This window comes from Lissotriton vulgaris, chromosome 9 (genome assembly GCF_964263255.1).
Source record: "Lissotriton vulgaris chromosome 9, aLisVul1.2, whole genome shotgun sequence".
Lineage (NCBI taxonomy): Eukaryota > Metazoa > Chordata > Amphibia > Caudata > Salamandridae > Lissotriton > Lissotriton vulgaris.
This window is the reverse complement of record NC_141697.1, coordinates 397,539,340-397,561,904: the sequence shown is the minus strand read 5'-3', so window position 1 is coordinate 397,561,904 and position 22,565 is coordinate 397,539,340. Positions and strand designations below refer to the sequence as shown.

General features: G+C 49.5%; 1 protein-coding gene across 2 annotated transcripts in view; it reads left to right on the top strand.

Annotated features, from left to right (window-relative positions):
• Positions 1-22,565, top strand: part of WARS1 (tryptophanyl-tRNA synthetase 1) — a 141,257-nt gene that overhangs the window by 77,345 nt on the left and 41,347 nt on the right. For both annotated transcript variants that reach the window (XM_086937813.1, XM_086937812.1), the window contains exon 6: positions 3,656-3,838. In XM_086937813.1, coding sequence (XP_086793939.1) covers positions 3,656-3,838 — 183 coding nt within the window. The remainder of the gene's footprint in view (positions 1-3,655; positions 3,839-22,565) is intronic.

The following is a 22,565-nucleotide window of genomic DNA, read 5'->3' as shown; positions in this document are numbered from 1 at the left end:
ACATTTATATTTGTTATAGTTTTTGTTACTTATAAATAGGCGACTGCACAGCACTTTGTAAATTAAATTTGAATTGCAGGAGGATTCTCTTCATTATCACTAGAAACAGTGGAGAGGAATGACAATCTCTCCACTAAACCCATTTGATTTTCTTTCTTAATGAAGCTGGCGCCATTCGTCGGTTCATTGGCTGTCAATGGCTAAGCGAATTGAATTTAAGGCCCTCTGTGTGGCCTTTAAAATTCTGAAACTCTCCTCTCCTTGTATTCTGGCCAATTTGTTAATGCCCTAGGTTCCTACGCGCCAACTGCGCTCGATGGGGGCAATACTTGGTCACTGTTCCCCGGGTTAAAAGGATTCGTGCCGGGGCGTTCCTTCCTCAGCTTAGCTGCTAAACTTTGGAACTCCCTTTCCTTACAGATTTGCAGTCTGGACAACTATCTGACTTTTCGGAAGGCAATTAAAACATATCTCTTCCCTCAGGCTTTAGCTCCATTGTCACACTGCTGGCAGTGCTGGGACACCTCTTTGTTGAGGCAGCTGCGCGCTATATAAGATGGGTTAACATAACATATGAAAAAGATTGCTTGTGTTTTGCTAATGGGTGTTTGAGTTTTCTTTACTTGTATACTGCCTCTTTTGTTGCCCCCTCATGCAGTTAGGGTGTCGATGCAGAGCAACTTAGCTTATAGATTTATTTTAGCTGCAGTATTTTGCAGCACAGAAATAGATTTAGTGTGGCATTCCCAAACAACTTTAAAGCAAAAATGTATATTGTCTACCTCTGTAGCATTTACAATAGCTTATCTGCCCGGAAGAGCTAAATATTTTCGCATATTGGACAGTAATCAAATGCATTAAAAAAATGAATGCACAACATTGGTTGGATCAATCGTAGTTCATTTGAATGAGGGATCGCGTGTAGGCCACTACAAGTACACTCACTGTGGAGAGTACAGGGAAAGAGGAAAGATTGTTATTGGAGCCTATGCAATATCGTTATCTGTTCTCAGTGCTTTACAGGCAAGATCCCTTTGAGTCACCACAGCAGTGTAAAATGAGATGTGAGTATCAACAACATTATTGGGGTTTAGAGCAGCACGGGGTTGTGTTTGAGGAAATGCTTCAGTTGGATAACTCAATAGGGCAACCTCGTGTAGAGCGAAAAATCATTTCCCATTGCTCCCTTAAATACCACATGTCAGGAAGTAGTTATGAAAGTTCTTATAAAATAGGGTGGATAAGGTTGGTTATCAAATGTATTCTAACAGTAAAGGATTGTCTATTGTACTGTGGGCTTGGAGGCTATCCTTACTTAACATTCTTATAAAGTTCAAAACCTACATCAATGTAGCCTTGTGCTGTAGATAGTTGTCTTAAAGTCATCAGAGCTATTGTACAGATGTGCACACAAAATTCATTAAAAACCACTTACTAGGACTCCAAGCAACAGAGGAAAGCCTTCCAAAAATGTATAAACGCAACTGAAATCAATCAGTCCTAAACCAGAACTTTTTTGATAGTGTGTTCCAAATAGTAACTATTTTTGTATAAGATGCACGCTACTGTGTTGTCTTGGATTTGGCACTCCCAAAGGTAGTTGGCGTCTTCTAAGGAGGCTCGTGATTGTCCTCTGAATTCTTAATTTCCATTCCATCATTGCAGAGATAGACTAACCATATCCCCATCAGTTTTAGATCCACTTCGAAAAGGGCATCCATATTAACAGAATCACAGGCGCCTTGATGCCTTCGGGCATAGTTGTGCGTTTATAAATTTCATTTCATTTCATTTAATTTCACAGACAACCATAACTGTTTTTGCTACATGGTAAATTTTCAGAAGTTCAAATTTCAGAGACAATAAGCAGCCATTAGTCTGTGGCAGATTTTAAATTAGAATTTCATGATATTTTAGGCTGAAATGTTCACTTGAAGAAAATTGGCAGTATGTCACACTGTTTACCAAGGTAGCGCAACTCTGATTTAAAGGAAGTGATGTTATTACTCTGATTTATATTTGCAGTGCAGATGTAGTGGGATGGATGGAACACATTTGAGTACTAATGTCCATGTTGACAAGCAGTATGTTAAGGGATGTAGGAGACGGGAAACATCCTCAACAACAAAGTCAGAACAACGACTAACCGGAACAACGAAGTTTAAACAACGAAGACTCACATTCAACTAAGTGATGTTATCACGAAGGCCTGAACCACGACTTTTCAGAACAGCAATATGTGTTGCAAGTCACTCCTCTCCGCCTACATTCCCAACATCTTCACTTCGATTCGGCATTGCTGGAGTGTTAAGTAACTCAGCTCTGCCCAATTACAATTCAGTCTTTTTCGCCAGCCATACCTTTGGAAAGGAATTTCTGCAATCATATTGGCGGGCAACGTGACATTCTGAGATAGGACATTCATAAGAAATGTTTTTTAAAAGCGTAAAAAAAAATGTTAAATCACCCCGGACTACTGCTAAACACTAACATTAATCTCCGCCCCCCGGACTTGCTGTTAAGGCACGTCAGTGTTCTCAGCCCCCACCCCTGCCGTGGTTCGCCAGAGAGGGTGAGTGTGGCAGCGCCTGTGCCCGCTGGTGTCGCCCTCTGTTGTGCTGGATTTTGAAAGCACCAGCATTCGTTCTAAGGGCGGTGTCGGAAGGCAAGGGTGGAAAATCGCGCTGTAATGGTCCTCTGGCGGAGGAGGAAGGAGGTGCTATCGCACACTCACAGAAGCACACACCCTGCCCACCATAGGAACGGATGACACAGCAGCAGCGCCGGGCACCAGCAGGGACCCCTGGTCTAAATATTCTGTGAGCCCAGTTACATCAAGGGGAGACTACGCCATTTAGGTGGGTTTGGTGTATCCCACAGTAGTGACCCACTCCCACAAAAGCAGGAGCGGAGACGTGATTCTGCGGTTTGCACTCAAAAGGGAACCCGGGTGAACCGCACCTCACAAAAGTGACTCCAGATAGCGCTCAAAGCATGAGGCGCACTTTCTTGGAGGTCAAAGTAGAATTTAGTACCAGCTTAACCCCCAGTATGTGAGGGTAGTTTTAGGGTGGGTGTAATTCGTTTTTAACGGGTGGGGGGTTGGGGTATTAGATGTAAAGCATTTTTTTAAACACGCATTTCTTCACAACGAAAAACGTGGTAAAGGAATGCGTGGAAAAAAAAGTTGTGGTTTAGACGAGGTCGTGTTTGCAACCTCGTTGTTCGGGAAGTCGTGGTTGTGGAACTCGTTGTTCCAACATACAATCAATTCAAGGCTGCCTCCCATTTCCAACGCATCCCAAGATTCTCTTGGAAACGGAACCACATTGATCAATTTTGGGCATGGAATACCGCCTGCTTGGTTTGTCATCTTCTGTGCAAGCAATGGAAGTTGCTGGACTACTGACTTGGTCTTGGAGTTTACATTAATGAACATTCACAGATAAAGAACGTGTATTTTCACATCTTAGGGGTGAATAATTGGTGGCAAGTGGAAGTAATCATTATTGGAATACCCTCCTGGGGTAACGCAACAGGACTACAGACTAATTTACTACCAGAGTGCGTTTTTTCTATAATATTTTACAGCTACAGTTTGTCACTCTTACGTGTTCCTTGTCAGTCTTAGCCATTCAATGTTTTCTCGGAACAGGTGGTTGCAAGAAGTCTTTAACGTCCCCCTGGTCGTCCAGATGACTGACGACGAGAAGTATCTGTGGAAGGACTTGACGCCCGAGAAGGCCTACCAGTTTGCCATTGAGAATGCCAAAGACATTATAGCCTGTGGCTTCGACGTAAACAAAACGTTCATCTTCTCGGATCTGGAGTACATAGGGTAAGTAAGGCCTTGAATGTGAAGCTGGTGCAATTTGTAAGTTGCAAGTGTACTAAGTATTCCTTGGGTGCTAGAGGGAAATGAAACACATGGGCCTTTCCTGCACTGTTCTTGCATTCTTTCTGTCTCTCTCGCTGTTCCTCTGTCTCCTTCACTCTCACACATGTGATAGCTACACGTGAAAAGTTAAAAGGTAGCCATGTGCATCTCCTACATATCTTAATTCTTCATCTGATATTTGCATGTTATTCGGGTGAGCCGTGTGGAAACCCCTTAAGAGCCGCTACTCCGCAAGTCCTGTGGCGGATGGCAGGAATTCCAAGCTGGACCACGTCTTCCGCGGGGTTTCTTGATCGATCATCTGTCTTCGAGTTTGCATTGAGGACCATGGCACAGAAAGGAAATTATTCAATCGCCGCTTCTCTTAGTATTTAACGTTATTTCAACGCACTTCGATCTGTTAGGAAGATTCTGCCGGTCGTTTGTTGTTGAAACTGAAGGCAGAGGAGAGGGCGAAGGCACAAATAATGTAATTTGAAAAGGACCCTTTCTTCCAAAATGCTCGGACAACTTCCATATGTTCCACAGGGTGGCGCTGTTACCTCACGCATTGTGATTGGAGGGCGCTTTAGGACTGAGTAGTTCTGTTACACTGAATTAAATCCATTAATATCCTGTCCAGCAAATACCCGAGGTTGAAGACTGACTTTGAGTTACACTAGGTGAGCGAAATAAAGTAAAAGTTAATTTAAAGGGTGCCGTTCTCGAATTTGATGTATTTGAAGTCGAGAATTGCATTTAATGTATTTTGTTGTACAATCTTTTATAGAATTAGAAGTCTATAAAAGAAGTGCTCTGCGTGGCATCTAACGGTTCGTAATAACAATAGCCGTTCAGAGGGCTAAATAGAGGCGATACGTGTTTATTTGGGTAGTGAGCCTCGGAAATTAAGATCTAAGTTGCTGGCACGTATTTACAGGTTTTCATCGGAATGAGTGCTAAGTGTAGATGTGGTATAGAGTGCTGTAGGATACTTGGTACAATGATGCTAGCATGGTACATGACCGGACATTGAATAGCGTCCGGTGAGTGAAACACGTGTGCAAGGTATTTCACAGCGGAACATGTATTTATTTATGTGTGGTAGAAATATTCCTTAGATACATGCTTTTCACACTGAAGGTTGGTAGTATAAATTCTTGTTGACACCGTCTTTCATGGTAAGTAGATGTAAAATGAGTGTGTATGCTGCTGGCTTGTCGTCTTCAAAATCATTGTCTGACCTAACCCTAGATAAGGTTTGATTTATCGCCTTTAACTCCCATTGTAGGCCTGTAAAGCCTCAATACTCATCAGTTCTTCATAAAGGTGCACTAAGAAGAAGTGAAGTACAGAGGGAGTGTCTGCCCACTTTCACCATTGGCTTGAATTTGTTTTTCGTGCCGAGAATTTGGAACAGAAGAGGTGTTATATATTTTCACAGCATGTTTTTTTTTTTTTTTTAGCAGGATAGCTTGAATACATACACAACAGTAACGTCATAAGTATCAAATATGTTGGTCTCAATACGTATTCATTTACAGTAATAAAAGTTCAGTGAACATTTTCATTTTCATTATACCATATTCCAAAGACATACCCATACTAACTCCCCCCACCCAGTTATTCCCTCCCTTGGCACTTTCGTTTAGATTCATAGCACTCAGCCCAATTCAGAATATTCATGGTGTGATCGATAATCTGCCACAGTTCTTCAGAGGACTATATTTAGTATGTAACATATTCATTAATCGTATTCTGCACCTGGAGTCGCACATGCATCGCAGTGAGGAAATTGAAACAGAACCAGACCGGTGATTTCTCTGGCACTCGATCCCGCCCCCAGCGCAGCAGAGTCAGCACTGACGCTGTGCGAGGCAGGGCTCTAGGAGGACATATTGGGGGAATCAGGGTTGGCGCTCGAGTTGTTGGACGCCTCCCACCCGCCTCTCAACTGAATAAAGAGATGTTGTCATCTCATCCGCGCAGCGGGCGCGCCGAAGGGAAACCCGTCTGCGCCCGTCCGCGCCAGGACGGGGCCAGGGGCCACGACCCCTGCCCATTGCAATGGCCCTTGTAGAAGATATAATTTCAGTGAGTTGCTCGACCTGAGACCTCCGGTAAATAAAAAATGTGACCATCTGTACGCCCCTTTGAATCTGCCCTCAAACTGTCAACACTGCCATTCCGATCTTAAGGGCACACCAAACACTGAACCCCGGCACTCTTTTAGGATGTTTCTTGTAAATTGCAGGTCTTTACCCAAACATCAAACAGAAATATCCCTATTGCTTGATAAGCATAATCCGGACGCTGTTTTTTTTTACGGAGACGTGGTTAACGTCGTCGTCTCAGCCTGATCTCATTCAAGCATTGCCACAGGGCTATCAAATAGTCCGGGCAGATCGTACCTCTGGGAAAGGGGGCGGTTTAGCAATAGCGTATAAAGATAGCTACACTTGCCGATGCGCCCCCACCCCAGTCCTGGACTGTGAAAGCATGTCGTTTACTCTGGAATTGTCACCAAATATTAATTTTTCCGGAGTACTGGTCTACCGCCCTCCTGGTTCGATCAGACAGTTTATAGACTCCGTGCCCTCAGCAGTTGCAGACTTAGCCGCCACTTCTGCTAATTTTACACTACTGGGCGATTTAAACATGCATTTTGAAGACACCGGTGACTATGCTGCCCAAGAACTAATTGCGGCTCTGTCCGCACTACAGCTAACTCAACTTGTCCTCTCACCTACTCACGAGAAAGGGCACTTATTGGACCCTGTGTTTAGCAACTGCACGAACCTGGTGACAGTACCCTCCATCGTGCTCCCGTGGACTGACCATCGATTAGTCCCGTTAACCTGGCATATCCATAAACCTCCTGCCCTTATGACAGGATTACGGGTAGCACGAAGTTGGTCCAAAACTACCAACAGATAAGTGGGCCGATGAATTACAAGCTACAATACCCCCCTTAGCACAGATCCCACGGTAGCCAATGATGCTTTTAATAATTGGATAACTCGCTCATTGGACACTATTCTTCCAATGAAGACAACTCGGACCAAAAGGTCTAAGATCTCGGCCCCTTGGTACACTGATGAGCTCAAAGAAGTCAAACGCAAGTGCAAAAGACTAGAGAGAAAATGGTGACTTGGCTATGTTGATCTAGATAAAACCCTATATAGAAATTCCATCCGGGATTATAAACTAGAGATTAAGAAGGCTCAATCTAGATACTATACGCAAAAGATTACTGAAGCCAGATCAAACTCCAAGGAAATTTACCAGATCGTCAAAAGTCTCACTGTCCTCCCCCAGCCCCCTGTAAACTGTGATAATTTACAAACTCGTTGTAATGAGCTGGCGGATTTCTTTTATAACAAAGTTAATCTTATTTATTCCGCTTTTCCAACTACTCACGCAAATATCCCAGTCATCAATCCCGTGTTCGTTAAACACCATATGATTGACAGTGGGTCACCTGTGTTGGAGAACTTTCCTTTGTTGCACTTGGACTTATTAGCCACATTAACGGCCCAGGTCAAATCGGGCTCCCCTAGCGATCCCGCCCCTCCAAGCTTTTTAAAGACTCTCAGTCATACCATCTTACTGGTCATACTGAAGGTACTTAATGCCTCAATTTCCACCAACATAGTTCCATCGGCGTGGAAAGAGGCTAGGGTAAGAGCTCTTGTTAAGAAGCCTAATATGGACATTAACAACTTCAGCAACTATCGTCCAATCTCCCTGCTTCCTTGGGCCAGCAAACTGCTGGAAAAATATATCAACAGCCTCCTGACCAACTTTTTAGAGAAGAACAGTCTGCTTGATCCCTCGCAAACCGGCTTCCGCCCCATGCATGGGACGGAGTCCGCTCTACTGGCGGTCCTGGAGGAAACAAGAGGCATGTTGGATCGGGGAGGATCGGCGGCCGGCATCCTCCTCGATCTAAGTGCCGCTTTTGACACTGTAAACCACAAAATCTTATTGCAGCGCCTCCAGGACATTGGGATTCAAGGAGGAGCGCTGGAGTGGATTGGTTCATTTTTAACCAATATAAATTTTCAGGTCTTTGAGGGAACCACTATCTCTACCAGCAGACCCTTGACCTGTGGAGTTCCGCAGGGTTCTTCACTCAGCCCGACGCTGTTTAATATATACATGAGGCCGCTGGCTGGGATCGTCCGTCCATATGGTGTTAAGATCGTTACCTATGCGGACGATACCCAGCTGGTGGTTTCTCTGACGCGGGCTGAAGACCCTGCGGGCACAATGGATCTGGTGGGCTGCCTGAGCGAAGTCAACAGCTGGATGACCCTGTCTTGTCTCAAACTTAATGGAGACAAGACAGAGGTCATGCTGTTGGGTCGTTCTGCTCCATCTGCGGTCGACCGGCTCTGGCCAGCTTGTCTGGGTCCCCCCAGTCCCCAAGGATGCTATCAAGAGCTTGGGTGTCTGGTTGGACAAGTCCTTGACGTTTGACCATCAAGCTGTCGTGCTATCTGCCACTTGTTTTGGCCTCATTAGAATGTTGAGGAAGATTCTTCCCCTGCTACCATTTGAGGCCAAACAAATTGTTGTTCAAGGACTGATTCTCTCCAGATTAGACTTTGGAAATGCGCTCTATCTTGGAGCTCCATACTTTACACTGAGGAAGCTACAGGTAATCCAAAACTGTGCGGCTCGGACCCTGCTTCAAATCCCCCGTAGGACCTCTGTTAGACCTGGACTAAAAAAATTGCACTGGCTCCCTGTAAAGGATAGGATTAGTTTTAAATCCCTCTGTGTTGCTCATCAGGCATTTTGGGACACTGGCCCAGCAATTAGTCGTTCCTTAATCACCCCCTACCTCCCCAGCAGACAGCTACGGTCTAGCAATGCCTTCTGTGCCGTCGTGCCAAAGGTTAAACGGTCCAGAGCAGGAGGTCGTTCCTTTTCGGCCAGACTTTGGAACAGTTTACCCCTGTCTCTCAGGTCCAATTCAGATCTTACCTCTTTTAGGAAGCACCTTAAAACTTACTTGTTTAATAAATATTTTTGTTCTCTTGTTTTCTGTCACTTGCCCAGTTGTCTATACACTGTTAGCTTTAGCGCTTGGACGCCTCCGGGCAGCTATTTTGCGCTTTATAAAACACATTTTCATTTCATTTCATTTCAGAAGAGGTGTTATATATTTTCACAGCATATTTCTTTAATGAAAGCTGAATTATCTTATTATCATCACTTCTATTGATACCAGTAATGAACGGTTGGTAGGAACGCATTTTTTAGTTTCTCTGCAGTAATTTTAATGTTAAGACTGATGTACAATATTATATTAAATTAATGACTATTACAATTTTATGATGCTTCAACCTCTCCACCTGAGTCTTACATCATACATAATGTACCATATCTAACCACCATACTTACCTACCACTCCTCACCTATCATACCTATTTACCAACGCTAACTTACCCACATACCATACCTAACCCCGTGCTTAACTGCATAGCTAGCAACCTTTGAAAACCACACCTACTTAACATTCTGGGGCTACCATGCCTGCTTCCCTCTCCACTTCCTATATATCAAAATACCATATGTAATCTACCATATTGAACCTACTATAGCTAACCTACATCTGCCTTTGTGGTGTATATTTTATGCCTGCCCAGAGGTGAGAGTTTTGGAAAAAGAAAAAAAAACGGCAAGTTGAGTTTATGTTGAATTTAAGAATATTGAAGCAGACGTCATCACACTTCCCTTATCAATTTGAAAGGTTTTTTTGCTACAGCTGTACCTTGGAAAGTATTAAAATGTGTGACTAACTCTGCTCAGACCTGCTAATCACATGCTCTCGTATCCGCTAACACAAACTAACTTTCACACACCTTGCAGACTAACCGGCACCAAGCACAACATTTAACAAACACTGGCAATTCACTGTACAGTAAAATAAAATTGGAAAAATGTCACTATTAATCTAAACAAATGCATACCTATGTAATACTTCATGTTTTAAAAATGTAACTTAGTTTGCTTGAAATTCCATTTTATTATTTCTGTTCAAACGTTGTAGGTACATTAGTGTATTCATTATTGTACAACTAAAATCAAAGGTTGCAGAAGATCCTTCTTTTTCAACAACATTTTAGTTACAACATCACATAAATAACATGCCATACCTCTTGGTATTGCCAGACCTCGTTTAGCCTTAAGTGGCTTTGGTGGAGATATCCCAGCAGAGATTTTGTGTGGTAGTAATTCTTACACTTTCCTGTTGAGGTAAATGATTTAATGGTTTTATATTTCACATGAGTAATTGTAGCCCCCTATAGAGATGTATTAAACTAAACCCACGTGTCTTTTTTTTTTATTTATTTTTTTTAAAAGTGTTTTTATTGCAGAATTAGAAACAAGACCACAGCATAGGCCAATTAATACACTTACAGCATCACAGCCTTAAAGATGACAGGGATACCATACACAGCCATTTAGCCCACATCCCGGAGGTTGGGCGGCGCTCCAGGACTATCCTTCCTAGGAAGGTGTTTCTGTGTACCCCATTCCCTGAATCCGACCTACAACACTTTTTAGTATCTGCTTTTACCCCCCTAAAACTCCCCCCCCCCCCATGCATCAACAAGCGAACTCAAAATGCTCCAGGAAACCCCGTTACCAGCCCATACCTCGTCCAACATAGCTCAGACCACACCGTTCCACAGTCCCCTTCCCAGGCCTCCCCAGTATGAATGCCAGAACGCCTACCCACCATCGCGGGAGCCCCCCGGTATCTGGGTTGACCCACCCACTATCTACCGAGATTAATCCAGGCCGCTATGTCGAGCAACCCCCCTCAAGACCCCCTTTTCCTCCCCCCCACCGTCCCAACTACTACTACTACTACTGCTGCTGCTGCTGCTGCTAATGCGGGCCGTCCAAATCCGTACCACCTCAGGGGCTCGCCACATATCAGGAGCCGTTCGCAATCGCTAAGAGTGCATGGAATCCGCTTGGACTATCATTCCTCCTCATCCTCTCCCACCATGTAATTACGCAACGCGTGCACCACCAACTCCCAGGCTCTCGCCATGTCCAAACAGCTCTCCTTGCCAAGTCTAGTAGCCTGCCGCATTCTAATAATGCTTTCACAGCCCGCCCATTTCTTTTTTTTTTTTTTTTTTTAAAACCTTTATTTACAAATGCACAGTACACAGCGTCTGCCTACAACCCCGCAGGGCCGGCCGCTATGACAAAGACAGGCTAAGCGAAAAGTGGATTATGAGGCAGTCCGTTGCTGGAGCGATCCATTACATCAACATTGTCGGCGAGAGCACAGTATCATACAATAGGATACGAAAGGTTTAATTTTATGTTTTTGTTGAAGTGAACACAAACAGACAAACACATGGTATCATAGTGGCAAGGGTTGCTGGAGGCGGGGGAGAGGGGAATTGATGCAGGAGAAATGTCGAAGGCAAGGGGGGGGTGACGCGCGCAAGAGGGCAAGGCATGTGATAAGTAGAGGAGAGGAACGTAAATCACGGAGAGGAGGGGAGGGGGATCTCGTACTCAAGTGGAGGTGAACAGATGTCTCCACGGTAGGTATTCCAGGGAGCCCAAACTCTGGACCATTTCCCTGGACGCCCCCGGGCCTCATATACCGTCTTCTCTCGGAACATGGACCAGTCCATGTTTTCTTTCCAGGCACTCAGAACTGGCGGTCTAGGGGAGCCCCAGAGCTGCGCAATATCCCTCTTAGCGATCATATTGCCCAGGGTGACCCAAAGTGTCTGGGCAGCAGTACAATCAGTCGGTTCCCACACATTCAACAGACAGCGACGCGCCTCAGGGAGCAATAGGACCCCCGTGACACGACTCATAACATCATGCACCCTAGACCAGTACGCTACAATCATTGGACATTCCCACATAACATGAAGAAAAGTACCATCCATTCCACAGCCACGCTTGCAGCGTCCGTCTGTAGCCAGACCCATTCGCACCAGTCGCATTCCAGTGAGGTACACACGATGAAGGATTTTCAATTGAACAAAGCGAAGTCTAGCAGGAATAGCCACCTCCTTAGGGGAGGACAAAGCGGACTGCCAGTCCTCGTCATCAATTTCGAGACCGTCAGCAGTCCAGACAGCCCGGAGCTTCTCGAGCTGGTCAGCTCTGTTATTTATAAGCTTCTTATAAATCAAAGAAATGGTACTGTCTGGGACGTGGCCATCTAGAACTCGATCCTCCAGCGGGGAGGACTGCGGAACGTCCGTACCAGAGGGGAAGACAGAGGACAAGGCATGTCTCACCTGCATATATCGGAAGTGCTCCCTATCATCAAGCCGGTATTCCAGCTTTAGTGATTCAAAGGACTTAACCGCGCCACGTGTCCAAAGGTCCCCCACAGTACTAATCCCAATCATGTCCCATTTCTCAAACCCTTTCGTCTTCCACAGATTGCCCAGTCGTTCAGAGTCATACAGTGGCGTCATACGTGTCAGTCTACCACCCCAACCCGTGGCCACTGTAGCGTCCCGCCATGCACGCACTGCGCATTTCGTCGGGCCCGTGAGGAGTCGAAAGGGGGCCTTAGAGTACAGCGCCCTATTAAAGTTACCACCGGGCAGCTGCAGTTTATCTAATGCAAAGGCAGGGGCAGGCTCCGGAGAGTAAGTCGCATGGTTGATGGCGCTCAGGTGTGAGGCCCAGTAGTAACGTCTAATGTCTGGTAGCGCAATACCTCCGTCGTACCAGGAGAGCGTGAGCTTGGATAGGGCAATACGGGCACGGCCATCCCAGATAAGTTGTCGCTGTAAACTCTCGACTTCACGGAAATAGCGGGCCGGAACGGGGTCGAAGAAATTTTGCAGGGCATAGAGAAAGCGAGGAAGCGACATCATTTTAAAAAGCGCCGCCCGGCCCAGTGGAGATAGGGGGAGATCGCGCCATCTCCGAACATCCTGCTTCAGTCTGCGGAGCGGAGCATACAAGTTCCGCTCGTAGCGGACCGAAGAGATCATGGATACATGGACCCCCAGATACTTAAATCCGTCGGTCGCTACCAGGATTGGAAATCTGCGGGGGAGAGGCGGTAGGGTACCAGCTATGGCGTAGACGCAGGACTTGGTCCAATTAATGACCAGTCCCGAGTTCTTGCCGAAGGAAGTGAGGACGTCGAAAAGAACATTTAGTGACTTCTGAGGGGAAGTAAGATAAAGGAGGATATCGTCCGCGTATAAGGAGACACGATCCTCGAGGTCAGGGGACCATCGGATCCCTTTGATCGAGGGTTCCCACCGGAGCCATGCGGCAAGTGGCTCGAGTGCCAGAGCAAACAGAAGCGGAGAAAGGGGACATCCTTGACGTGTGCCGCGGCCCAGGGGAAAGGGGTCTGAACATCTTCCATTCACCGCGACCTGAGCTAGCGGCCGTTCATAAAGAAGTTTGACCCATGCAATGAACTTGGGGCCAAAGCCAAATTTGGCGAGGGTTGCCCACAGGTAGGGCCATTCAATGGTGTCGAATGCCATCGTGGCGTCTAGGGAGGCGATTACTGCCGGCTCGGCGAGAATAGAAGCTCTCGCGAGAACACTGTGGAGCCTGCGTAAATTAAGAGCAGTGTTCCTGTGGGGGATGAAACCGGATTGATCCGGGTGGATCAGGTCACAAATCACAGTAAGCATACGGTTAGCCAACACCTTAGCGAGGATTTTGGGTTCCGCATTAAGGAGGGAGATGGGGCGGTACGAGGCACAACGATCACGAGGTTTGCCATCCTTATAAATGACCACTATAGTAGCTAGGCGCTGCTCAAGGGGGAGGCACCCGGCCTCAACCGCCTCGAGAAACATGTGACGCAAGTGGGCGGCCATCTTGTCGGGACAAAGTTTGTAAAGTTCAATGGGGAGTCCATTAGGGCCCATTGCCTTACCCGAGCGAAGGGAACGAATTGCGAGGGCAATCTCGTCAACAGTAAAGGGGGCCTCCAGAGCGAGGTGGTCCGCTTCAGACACAGTAGGCAGGGCAATGTCACGCAGGAGCAACCTGGAGTCGGCCTCATCACGATCACTAACAGGCGTATAAACCATACGGAAATGGTCAACAAAGCATTCAACAACTTTACCCGGATCAGAGACAGTCACGCCAGAATCACAAACAATGGAGGGAACAACCCGACTAGCACGCTCAGTCTTATCTAGCCATGCGAGAAGCTTGCTAGCCTTGTCACCCACATCATACAGTCGACCAAGTTGATTGGACCTCATCAATTTAGCAGCGTCCGTGACACAGGCTCTATAGTCTGCTTGTTTTAGTTCCAATTCATGCAACAGTGCAGGTGTGTCGTTCCCACCCAGCTCACTTTCAAGCGCAATGATTTCGGTTTCAAGAGCCACAACAGCCTCCCTTTTGACCCTACGCTCGGTGGCAATGAGTGAGAGGGCTGAACCCCGAATAACCGTCTTGAAGGCCTCCCAAAGAACAGTGGGGGAAGTGACTGAGCCCAGATTCTCGGAAAAATAGCAGTCTATTGCCTTAATCAAGTCTGAGCGGAGCCGGGGGTTTTTCAAATGCCAGGGAGGGATCGGGGGAATTCTATTACCAGGTGGGCCACCCACAGAAATCGTAATCAGCAAGGGAGAGTGATCCGAGATACCCCGGGGTAGATGCCGGATCTCACGTACAGTGGACAGAGTGGAGGCTAACATAAGAAAATAATCGATACGGGAGAGGCTGCCGTGCGCTCCAGAGTGAAAGGTGTATTGTTGGAGTGAGGGATGTAGTGAGCGCCAGACATCAACCAAGCCAAAAGTGTCAGCCATTTCACTGAGCCACATCTGGGACTGCGGCAACACCCTAGGGGGTAGTCGGTTGCAGTCACCGGACATGACAGAATTGAAGTCCCCACCCAGGATCAACAAGCCGTCTGGCAGCCCAAGAAGAGTCCTGCCTAAATCAGCATAAGTGGTCGCTTGCAGTCCCGGGGGGATATAGACAGCAACTAACACAACCTGTTTACCCTCCCACCTCCCCGAAACAGCAGCATACCGCCCACGCCCATCAAGGATAACATCGTCGACAGCAAGAGGAAGGGAAGACTTTACCATAATACCCACACCCCGGGAACCCGAGGTGAAACCCGCATGTGCAATCAGTCGATAACCCCGGCGGTCTAAGGCCTTGCAAGCATTGCCAATCAAATGAGTCTCCTGAAGAAAAACAACATCAGGGGCGTGGCGCCTCAAAAATTGCAATACAATGCCCCGCTTAATCCTATCACCCAGACCATTTACGTTCCAAGAAAGAATCCGCATCTCACCCCCCCCCATAACAGCAAAGACACTTCACACCCACCCCCCAGCAGAGCCCACTATAAACAGTCATTGCAAAATATAGAATACCATGAAACAAAGAACAAAACCAATTGAACGAAACACAACTCAGTCCCCAAACACAGACCCCAGAATCCAAACCCGTTACAACACCCCCCTCCCTGCACCCCTGCTGACTAAGAAGCCACCCCCAACTGCAGTGTGCCTGTCGCCCCGTACTTCTACACAAAGAACCCCCCGAGGAGGAAGGGAGAAATCACCCGTTACCGCACCGCCACGGGCAGAGTCAGTAGGGAATAAGTCAATTTGTACAGTATATTACATAGTCTCAATCGGAACCTCCAGGGCATCTGTTACTCCTGGGCCGCTGCACCACCTTCCGCACCACCAGGGCTTCCGCCCCCAAAGTCGTCTGCCGGCAATGAGTCTAGCCAGTCGGCTGCACGTTCAGGTTGATCGAAGAAGTAGGCACGTTCCCGATATTCGATCCGGAGCCGGGCCGGAAACAGCATGGCATATTTTAGTCCCCGATCCCTCAGGCGACGCTTCACCCCGAGAAAGCCAGATCTTTGCCGCTGCACTTGAGGAGTGAAGTCAGGATATATGGATACAGAGTTATTGTCATACTTTAGGGGACCATGCTTACGGGCGGCCTGGAGGATAGCATCTCTGTCCCGGTAGTGGAAAAGCCTGGCGATGATAGGCCTCGGTGGGTTTCCAGGCTTCACTTGGCCTCCGGGAAAACGATAGGCACGCTCTACGGCAAAGAACTTACTAAGTCCTGCCGGAGCCAGCTGGGCGACTATTAATTCCTCGACCAAAAGGTCGTTCGCTACCGCACCATCGCCTTCCGGCACTCCGACGAGGCGTATGTTGTTCCGCCTGGCCCTGTTATCATAGTCCTCCATCCGCTTGAGCAGCAGGTCGTGCGATGCACGCAGATTGCCAATTTCGGATTGCGCCTCGGCCATGTCGTTCACCAGGCTCGACGTTTTAAGATCCAGCGCCTTCACCCGCTCATTTGTTTTGGCCAGGTCGGCTCGAATCAAAGTCACATCCACCGCCACCGTATCTATTTTGGTCACTACGGCTTCGAATTGTTGGCCCATATCAGCCTTGAGACCAGCAATGGCAGCCATAAGGTCTTGGAGCGACACCTCCGACGTGGACGATGTGTCGGTCTGAAGTCCTTCAGCACCCATGCATACGGCCCCGGGGGAGCCTTTCGGTAGGGTATAGCGTTCGATCATGTTCGTCTGGATCGATCCCCCCCGGGTCGTAGTCTTACGACGTCTTTCGGCCTCCACTTTCGTCGCCATCGCGCATTCAAGTCTGCCGATTAGCCGGAGAGGTGACGGAAAGGCTGAAAAGTCTAGAAACTCCGATGTGTCACTGGCACAGAGGTGTCGCAGCCTCCTTGCAAGTCCAGCGGAGGAGCGTACGACTGAACAGGCAGCAGGCGAGGCAGGGTAGGAGGAGACAGGGACAAAGGGAAAGAAACCGAAAGTGAAAGCAGTACACCTCCGGCGGGCCAGATGCCAGGCAGCCGTTGTTGTTCAATTACAGGTCGGCTACAGTGGGCAGCCGAGTCCCCGGTCGCGCCCGTGGGCAGGCCAGAAAGTTGCAAGTTGTAGAAAAGCGGTCCCCAGGGTCCGATTTCGACCGGAAAAGGATCAACGGCCTCAGCGATGGTAGCTCTGCAAAAGCCCGTCAAAATGACCAGGATAGGTGAAGGATAGATAAAGGAGGACGGCGCGGGTCTCGGGAGCTCTCTGCTCACGCGACCATCTTGGATGCCCGCGTAGCTCCTCCCCCCCAGCCCGCCCATTTCAATAGCTCATTCATCCACCTCCTCACTGAAGGGCCCTCCCTAGACTTCCAATGCCAGGTTATCTCCCTCTGCACCAGCATAAGTCCTAAATCAATGAATTTACTTGTGATTCTCGTTTTTTTTTTTTTTTGGTATGCGGGACCCAAAGCAGGAGACACGCCGCCATATCAAAGTCCACCTCCCTATCTGTCACCGCATTCAGGAGTATTCCCACTTCCGGCCAATACGTCCCCAAGTTCGGACACCCCCATAACAGGTGATCCAAGTCAACCTCGGGAGCCAAGCACCTCGGGCATACTGCGTCAAGCACCTGGAAGTACCACCTTAACGCCCTGTGTAATATAAAGAAATGCACCTGCTGAAATCGTGCGTTCCTCGTGCCCTTCCACGTCCGCCACAGGATCTGACTCCAGACCGTGTCCGGAATGGGCTTGCCTATGCTATCCTCCCATCGCAATTTCAAAGCCAGCATCGATGTCAGCCCCTCGGTCAACATTCTCATGTGGAGACACGTCACTGCCTTAACAGTGCCCGCGGCCATCACCACATACTGACACGCCAAGGTCACCTCCGGCTCAGCGAGCCCTACCCCCCAATGCTTTTGCAGCGCTGCCACCACTGCCGCGTGCAACAGAAAGGTACCGTCCGGCAAACCAAACTGCTCCTGGAGCACCTGATAGGGAACCAATGCTCCATCAATGTACAGGTCCCCCACCATCTGTAGCCCCAACTCCTCCCATTCCAGAAGCCTCGACCAGTCACCCCCATGTGGTAGCGCTGTCAACATCCCCAGCGGTATCTCCGGTGCATACGGCCGGGTTTTCCTCGCCCTCTTCAAGCTCCTTTGCCAGCACGACCTAAGCGTCCTTTCCTCCACCGTAAGCTTCCTCAAATCTAGTTTCTGTTGCATGACTATATAAGAAAGGACGCACTTTGGAATACCAACACCACGGTCAATCTCAGGACCCCTGAATTCTCGAGCAACATTCTGTGTTAGGATCTGCAGCTGTGCCGCCAAGTAATACAGTTCAAAATCGGGGACTGCCATTCCCCCTTCAGACTTAGGCCTGATCAGAGTTTCCAGCGCCACCCTCCGCCGGCCCTGGCCCCAAAGGAAGCCAGTCACCAGCGTCCTCAGTTCCTTAAAGACCAGCTGCGGAATCCACACCGGCAATGTTCGAAAATAATAAAGCAGCCGTGGGAGTGCCACCATCTTTAGCAGCGCTACTCGGCCCAGTACCGACAGGGGGAGCGAGGCCCAGAAAGTCATGCTGCCCCTCAGCGCACATATACAACGCCCTACATTCCCCTCCAGCAGGTCAGCCGCCTCGTGGTAAATGCGCACCCCGAGGTAGGTGAAGCCCGAGGGCTCCCACACCACCTCCCTCGCTAATAAGGGGCAGGGCGTGTCCGCCCGCAGTGGGAATATACAGGACTTAGTCCAATTCACCCTAAGGCCTGACAACCGACCGAATCTATCCAGCATATCCACCGCCCCCTCCAAAGATCGCTCAGCGTCCGCCAAGTACAGAAGCAAATCGTCAGCGTATAACGATATATAATGTGACTCCGGCCCTTGCGCGACCCCTCCATACACGGCACCTGTCCGCGCCTGCGCCGCCAGTGGTTCCATCGCCAATGCGAACAGCAGGGGCGACAATGAGCAGCCCTGTCTCGTCCCTCTGCAAACAGGATAAGCCGAAGATATCAACGGGCCCAGGCGTACCCTTGCCCTAGCCGACGCGTAAAGTACCCTCGTCCAACTCCGGAATCCCTCCCCAACTCCAAACTTCAGCAGCACCTCGTCTAAATACCTCCATTCCAAGCTATCAAAAGCTTTTTCGATATCAACTGCCAACACCACGGAATCGAGAGCCGAAGACCCAGCACAGTCCAAAATTCGGACCAGCCGTCGTATATTCATGGAGGTATTCCTAGTCGGAATAAACCCCGCCTGGTCCCTATGCACCAGTGTCGTCATGTGCGGCAGTAACCTGGTAGCCAGGATACGGCTCAGAATCTTGTAATCCACCGTCAACATCGATAACGGCCTGTAAGAAGTCACACTCAACGCATCTTTGCCTGGCTTCAGCAGTGGCACCACCAGGGCCTCCCTCATTGACTCAGGCAGGCAACCTCGCTGCTTGGCCTCCGCATACACCACCACTAATTTTGGCGCTAGGGTATCAACAAATTTAGCATAGAATTCTATCGGCAGGCCATCCACCCCTGGGGTTTTATTCCGAGCCATCCGTTTAATAGCCACTCGGACCTCAGCCAGTGTTATCGGACCTCCTAGTTCCTTGGCATCCTCACTGTCCAGCACTGACAGTGGGAGCAAGGCCAAGTGGTCGCCTATCTCATCCCTCTCCACCTCTAGGCGGCATTCATACAATCCCGTATAGTACGACTGAAAGCGCGCCAGCACCGCCGATTGTGAGTAGACCACCTCCCCTCCGTCTGTTCTTATACTCATGATCGGGCACCCCCTAGACTCTGGATCTGCAAGTTTGGCAAGGAGCGCACCCACTTTATCACGTTCCTCATGCACCTTAATATTGTACAACTTATAGTCATAACACCGCAGCCGTTCAGTCTCAGTCGCCACCACCTCCTTTGCCTCCACCAATCTCTCCTGTAGATCTGGCCGGTCAGGCCTCTGTTGTTCCAGGCCTCGCAACTTCATTTCCGCTTTCGCCAAATCATTCAAGACCGCCGTCCGCGCATTCGTGAATCCACCCATGCACACACCTCTCACGACCACTTTCATCGCATCCCACTCCACCGAGCGCGACGTGGCAGAGCCCTCATTCTCCACAAAGTAGCGGTCAATGCCCTGTTGAACCATGTCACCGAACACCAGATCCTCCAGTGTCTCAGGCCTCAGCCTCCATGATGGGACCGCCGACCTAGCCCGCTGCCACTGCACTGTCACCAATAGGGGGTTATGATCCGATATGGTCCTAGCCAGGTACTCAGTATTGGACACCAGCGTCGCCAAAGTGCCACTACACAGCACTGCGTCTAATCTAACATGCAGTTCGTGCACTGCAGAGAAGTAGGAGTAGTCCCTCGCCTCCGGATGCTGCTCCCTCCATACATCAAGCAATCCCCACTTCTCCTGCCAATCCTTCCTGTAAGCCGCCAGCCTGCGTACTGGGGAGTCGACCAACGGCGGATGTGACCTATCTAGTACCACATCAGTGATCGAGTTAAAGTCGCCCCCTAATAAGACCGGGCCAGCTAAAAAGTGAGCTAGCGAACTCGTTAAGCCGTCAAAAAAACGGGCCTGATCAGAATTGGGGGCATACACACTGCATAGGACCACCTCTCTACCGTAAAGTCGCCCCTCCACCGCCACATACCTACCCTCGGGGTCTACCCGCTGTGTCGTGACCTGGAACGGAGTTCCCGCTCTCACCCATATTAGGGCCCCTCTGGCAAATGCTGAATAGGTTGTGCCAAACACTTGACCCCGCCATCTCTTTTGCAAGGCTCCACATTCTTTCTTAGTTAAGTGTGTCTCTTGAAGCATTGCTATCTGCACTCCCCGCCTCACCAAGTATGCATGCACCTTATGACGTTTCACCATTGTCTGAAGTCCTCGGACATTCCATGTAATACATTTCACATTAGGTAACGACCCCATAATAGACAGTTCTGCCCAGTATCACCAATAAACAGTGGTATCCCGCATTGCAGCAGTTGCGCCCCCCTTCCCAACCCCCCCACAAAACACCCCAAACCCCACTCCCCAGGACAGGACCTAATAACCCAGCTTCAGTCCCGTTCCAAACCATCAAAACCACACACTCACGCTAATCTGTGGTCGCCACCACAGAAGGCCTTAAGGGCCACAAGAGGGTGATAGGGCCCCGAACCAGGACAGACAGAGCTCCCACCCCGCGCCCCAGTCCCATACTGGTTGCCCAGCCCCATACCTGACCGCAAACCAATAGTCCGGAGAGTCAGTCCCAGCAGGCACCCCGGGGTTACCAGAGTCATCGAAACATTACTCGTTAAACATTCCATCCGAAGTCCGTGGGGTAACCTCCGGGCCCCCGGCACTCCCCGTTTCCGATTCATCGCCTCCAGATTTCTCACCCTCCTCCTCCGAAGCTGATCCCTCCGACGTTCTTTCCTGCTGTGAACCCGTAATGCTTGCCGTTGCAGCCACAGCCCCCTTCTTGTCCTCCGCCATCTGGGCATCTCGCATGGCCTGCTGGAGTTTATTCCGTGAGCGAATGCGCTGCGACTTCCTGATCCGGATCGGTTTTGGTCTTTCCCTCCCGCTCTTATTCGTGCGGTCCGTTCCAGCACGGTATAGTTCTAGCCACGACCAGGCCTCGTCCGGAGTTTGGAAGAAGTGTGTCCTGCCATCGAGGATAATCCGCAATTTGGCAGGGAATAGCAAGGAATACTGAATCCCCTCTTCCCTCAGCTCTTTCTTAACTGACAGAAAGGATGCCCTGTGCCTCTGCACTTCCTGCGTATAATCCGGAAAGATTGTGACCTTGCTATTGTCCACCTGGAAGGGACCCTGGGATCGCGCTCTTTGTATCAAAAGGTCGCGGTCCTTGTAGTGCAGCAGTTTCACCACCATCGGTCGGGGTGGACGGCCCTCCAGAGGCGGTTTCGCCGGGACCCTATGTGCCCTCTCCAGGGAGAAGAAAGGAGAAAGCCCCTCCGGCGCTACCACCGTCTTAAACCAGTCCTCCATATACGCCACTGCGTCGTCTTTCTCGATCTTTTCCGGAAGGCCCACCACCCTCACGTTGTTCCGTCTGTTACGACTTTCCGCATCCTCCGCCCGTCGTTCCAAAGTCGCCAAACGACCAAGAATATCCGTTAGTTTATGTTCCGCCGTCACCACAGCAGGTTTCAAGTCCAGGAGTAATTGTTCATGTTCCTTCACCTTATCCGAGAGCTTGGAGTGGTCGGCCCTCAGGAGGCCTAGTCCCGTGGCAACCTGCGCAATATCATTGTGCAGCGTTTCCTTAGTCGTGGTGATCGCGGCCAGGATAGCGTTGAGGCGCGAGTTCAGCCTCTGTTCCGGCGTAGTGTCATCCTGTAGGGCCTGGGCACCTCCATGCGGAGTCGAAGTGGACGCGTCGTCTTGGCCTGGCGGCGTGCCCAGAACCCTGCCCGCAGCGGCCATCTTGTGCTCGGAAGATGCCCCCTCTAGTCCACCAGATGCAGCTCCTCCAACCACAGCACCCCTTCCTGTCACACCACCAGTCGCACCTTCTCGGGGAAGATAGCGGTGACACACAACAGGGTACCCCACACCTCGGCAAAGTCAGTTCCAAGTCCGCCCTATGCCAGCCGTGACCCCATAACGCACCTTCCGGCTCCAGCCACCACCAGTAACATGTAGTCCGGTGCCACCATTAATGCCCTGGGTCACCACCTAACTCCAGCCTCCCGGGCAGCAACGGGTCTCCAGGCAAGGAGGCGGGAGCCCCCCGGGGCCACTCACGCCGGCCCCCTGACCAGGACTCTGCAGCAGGTCAACAAAACGTCCACAGACCTCGCTCCA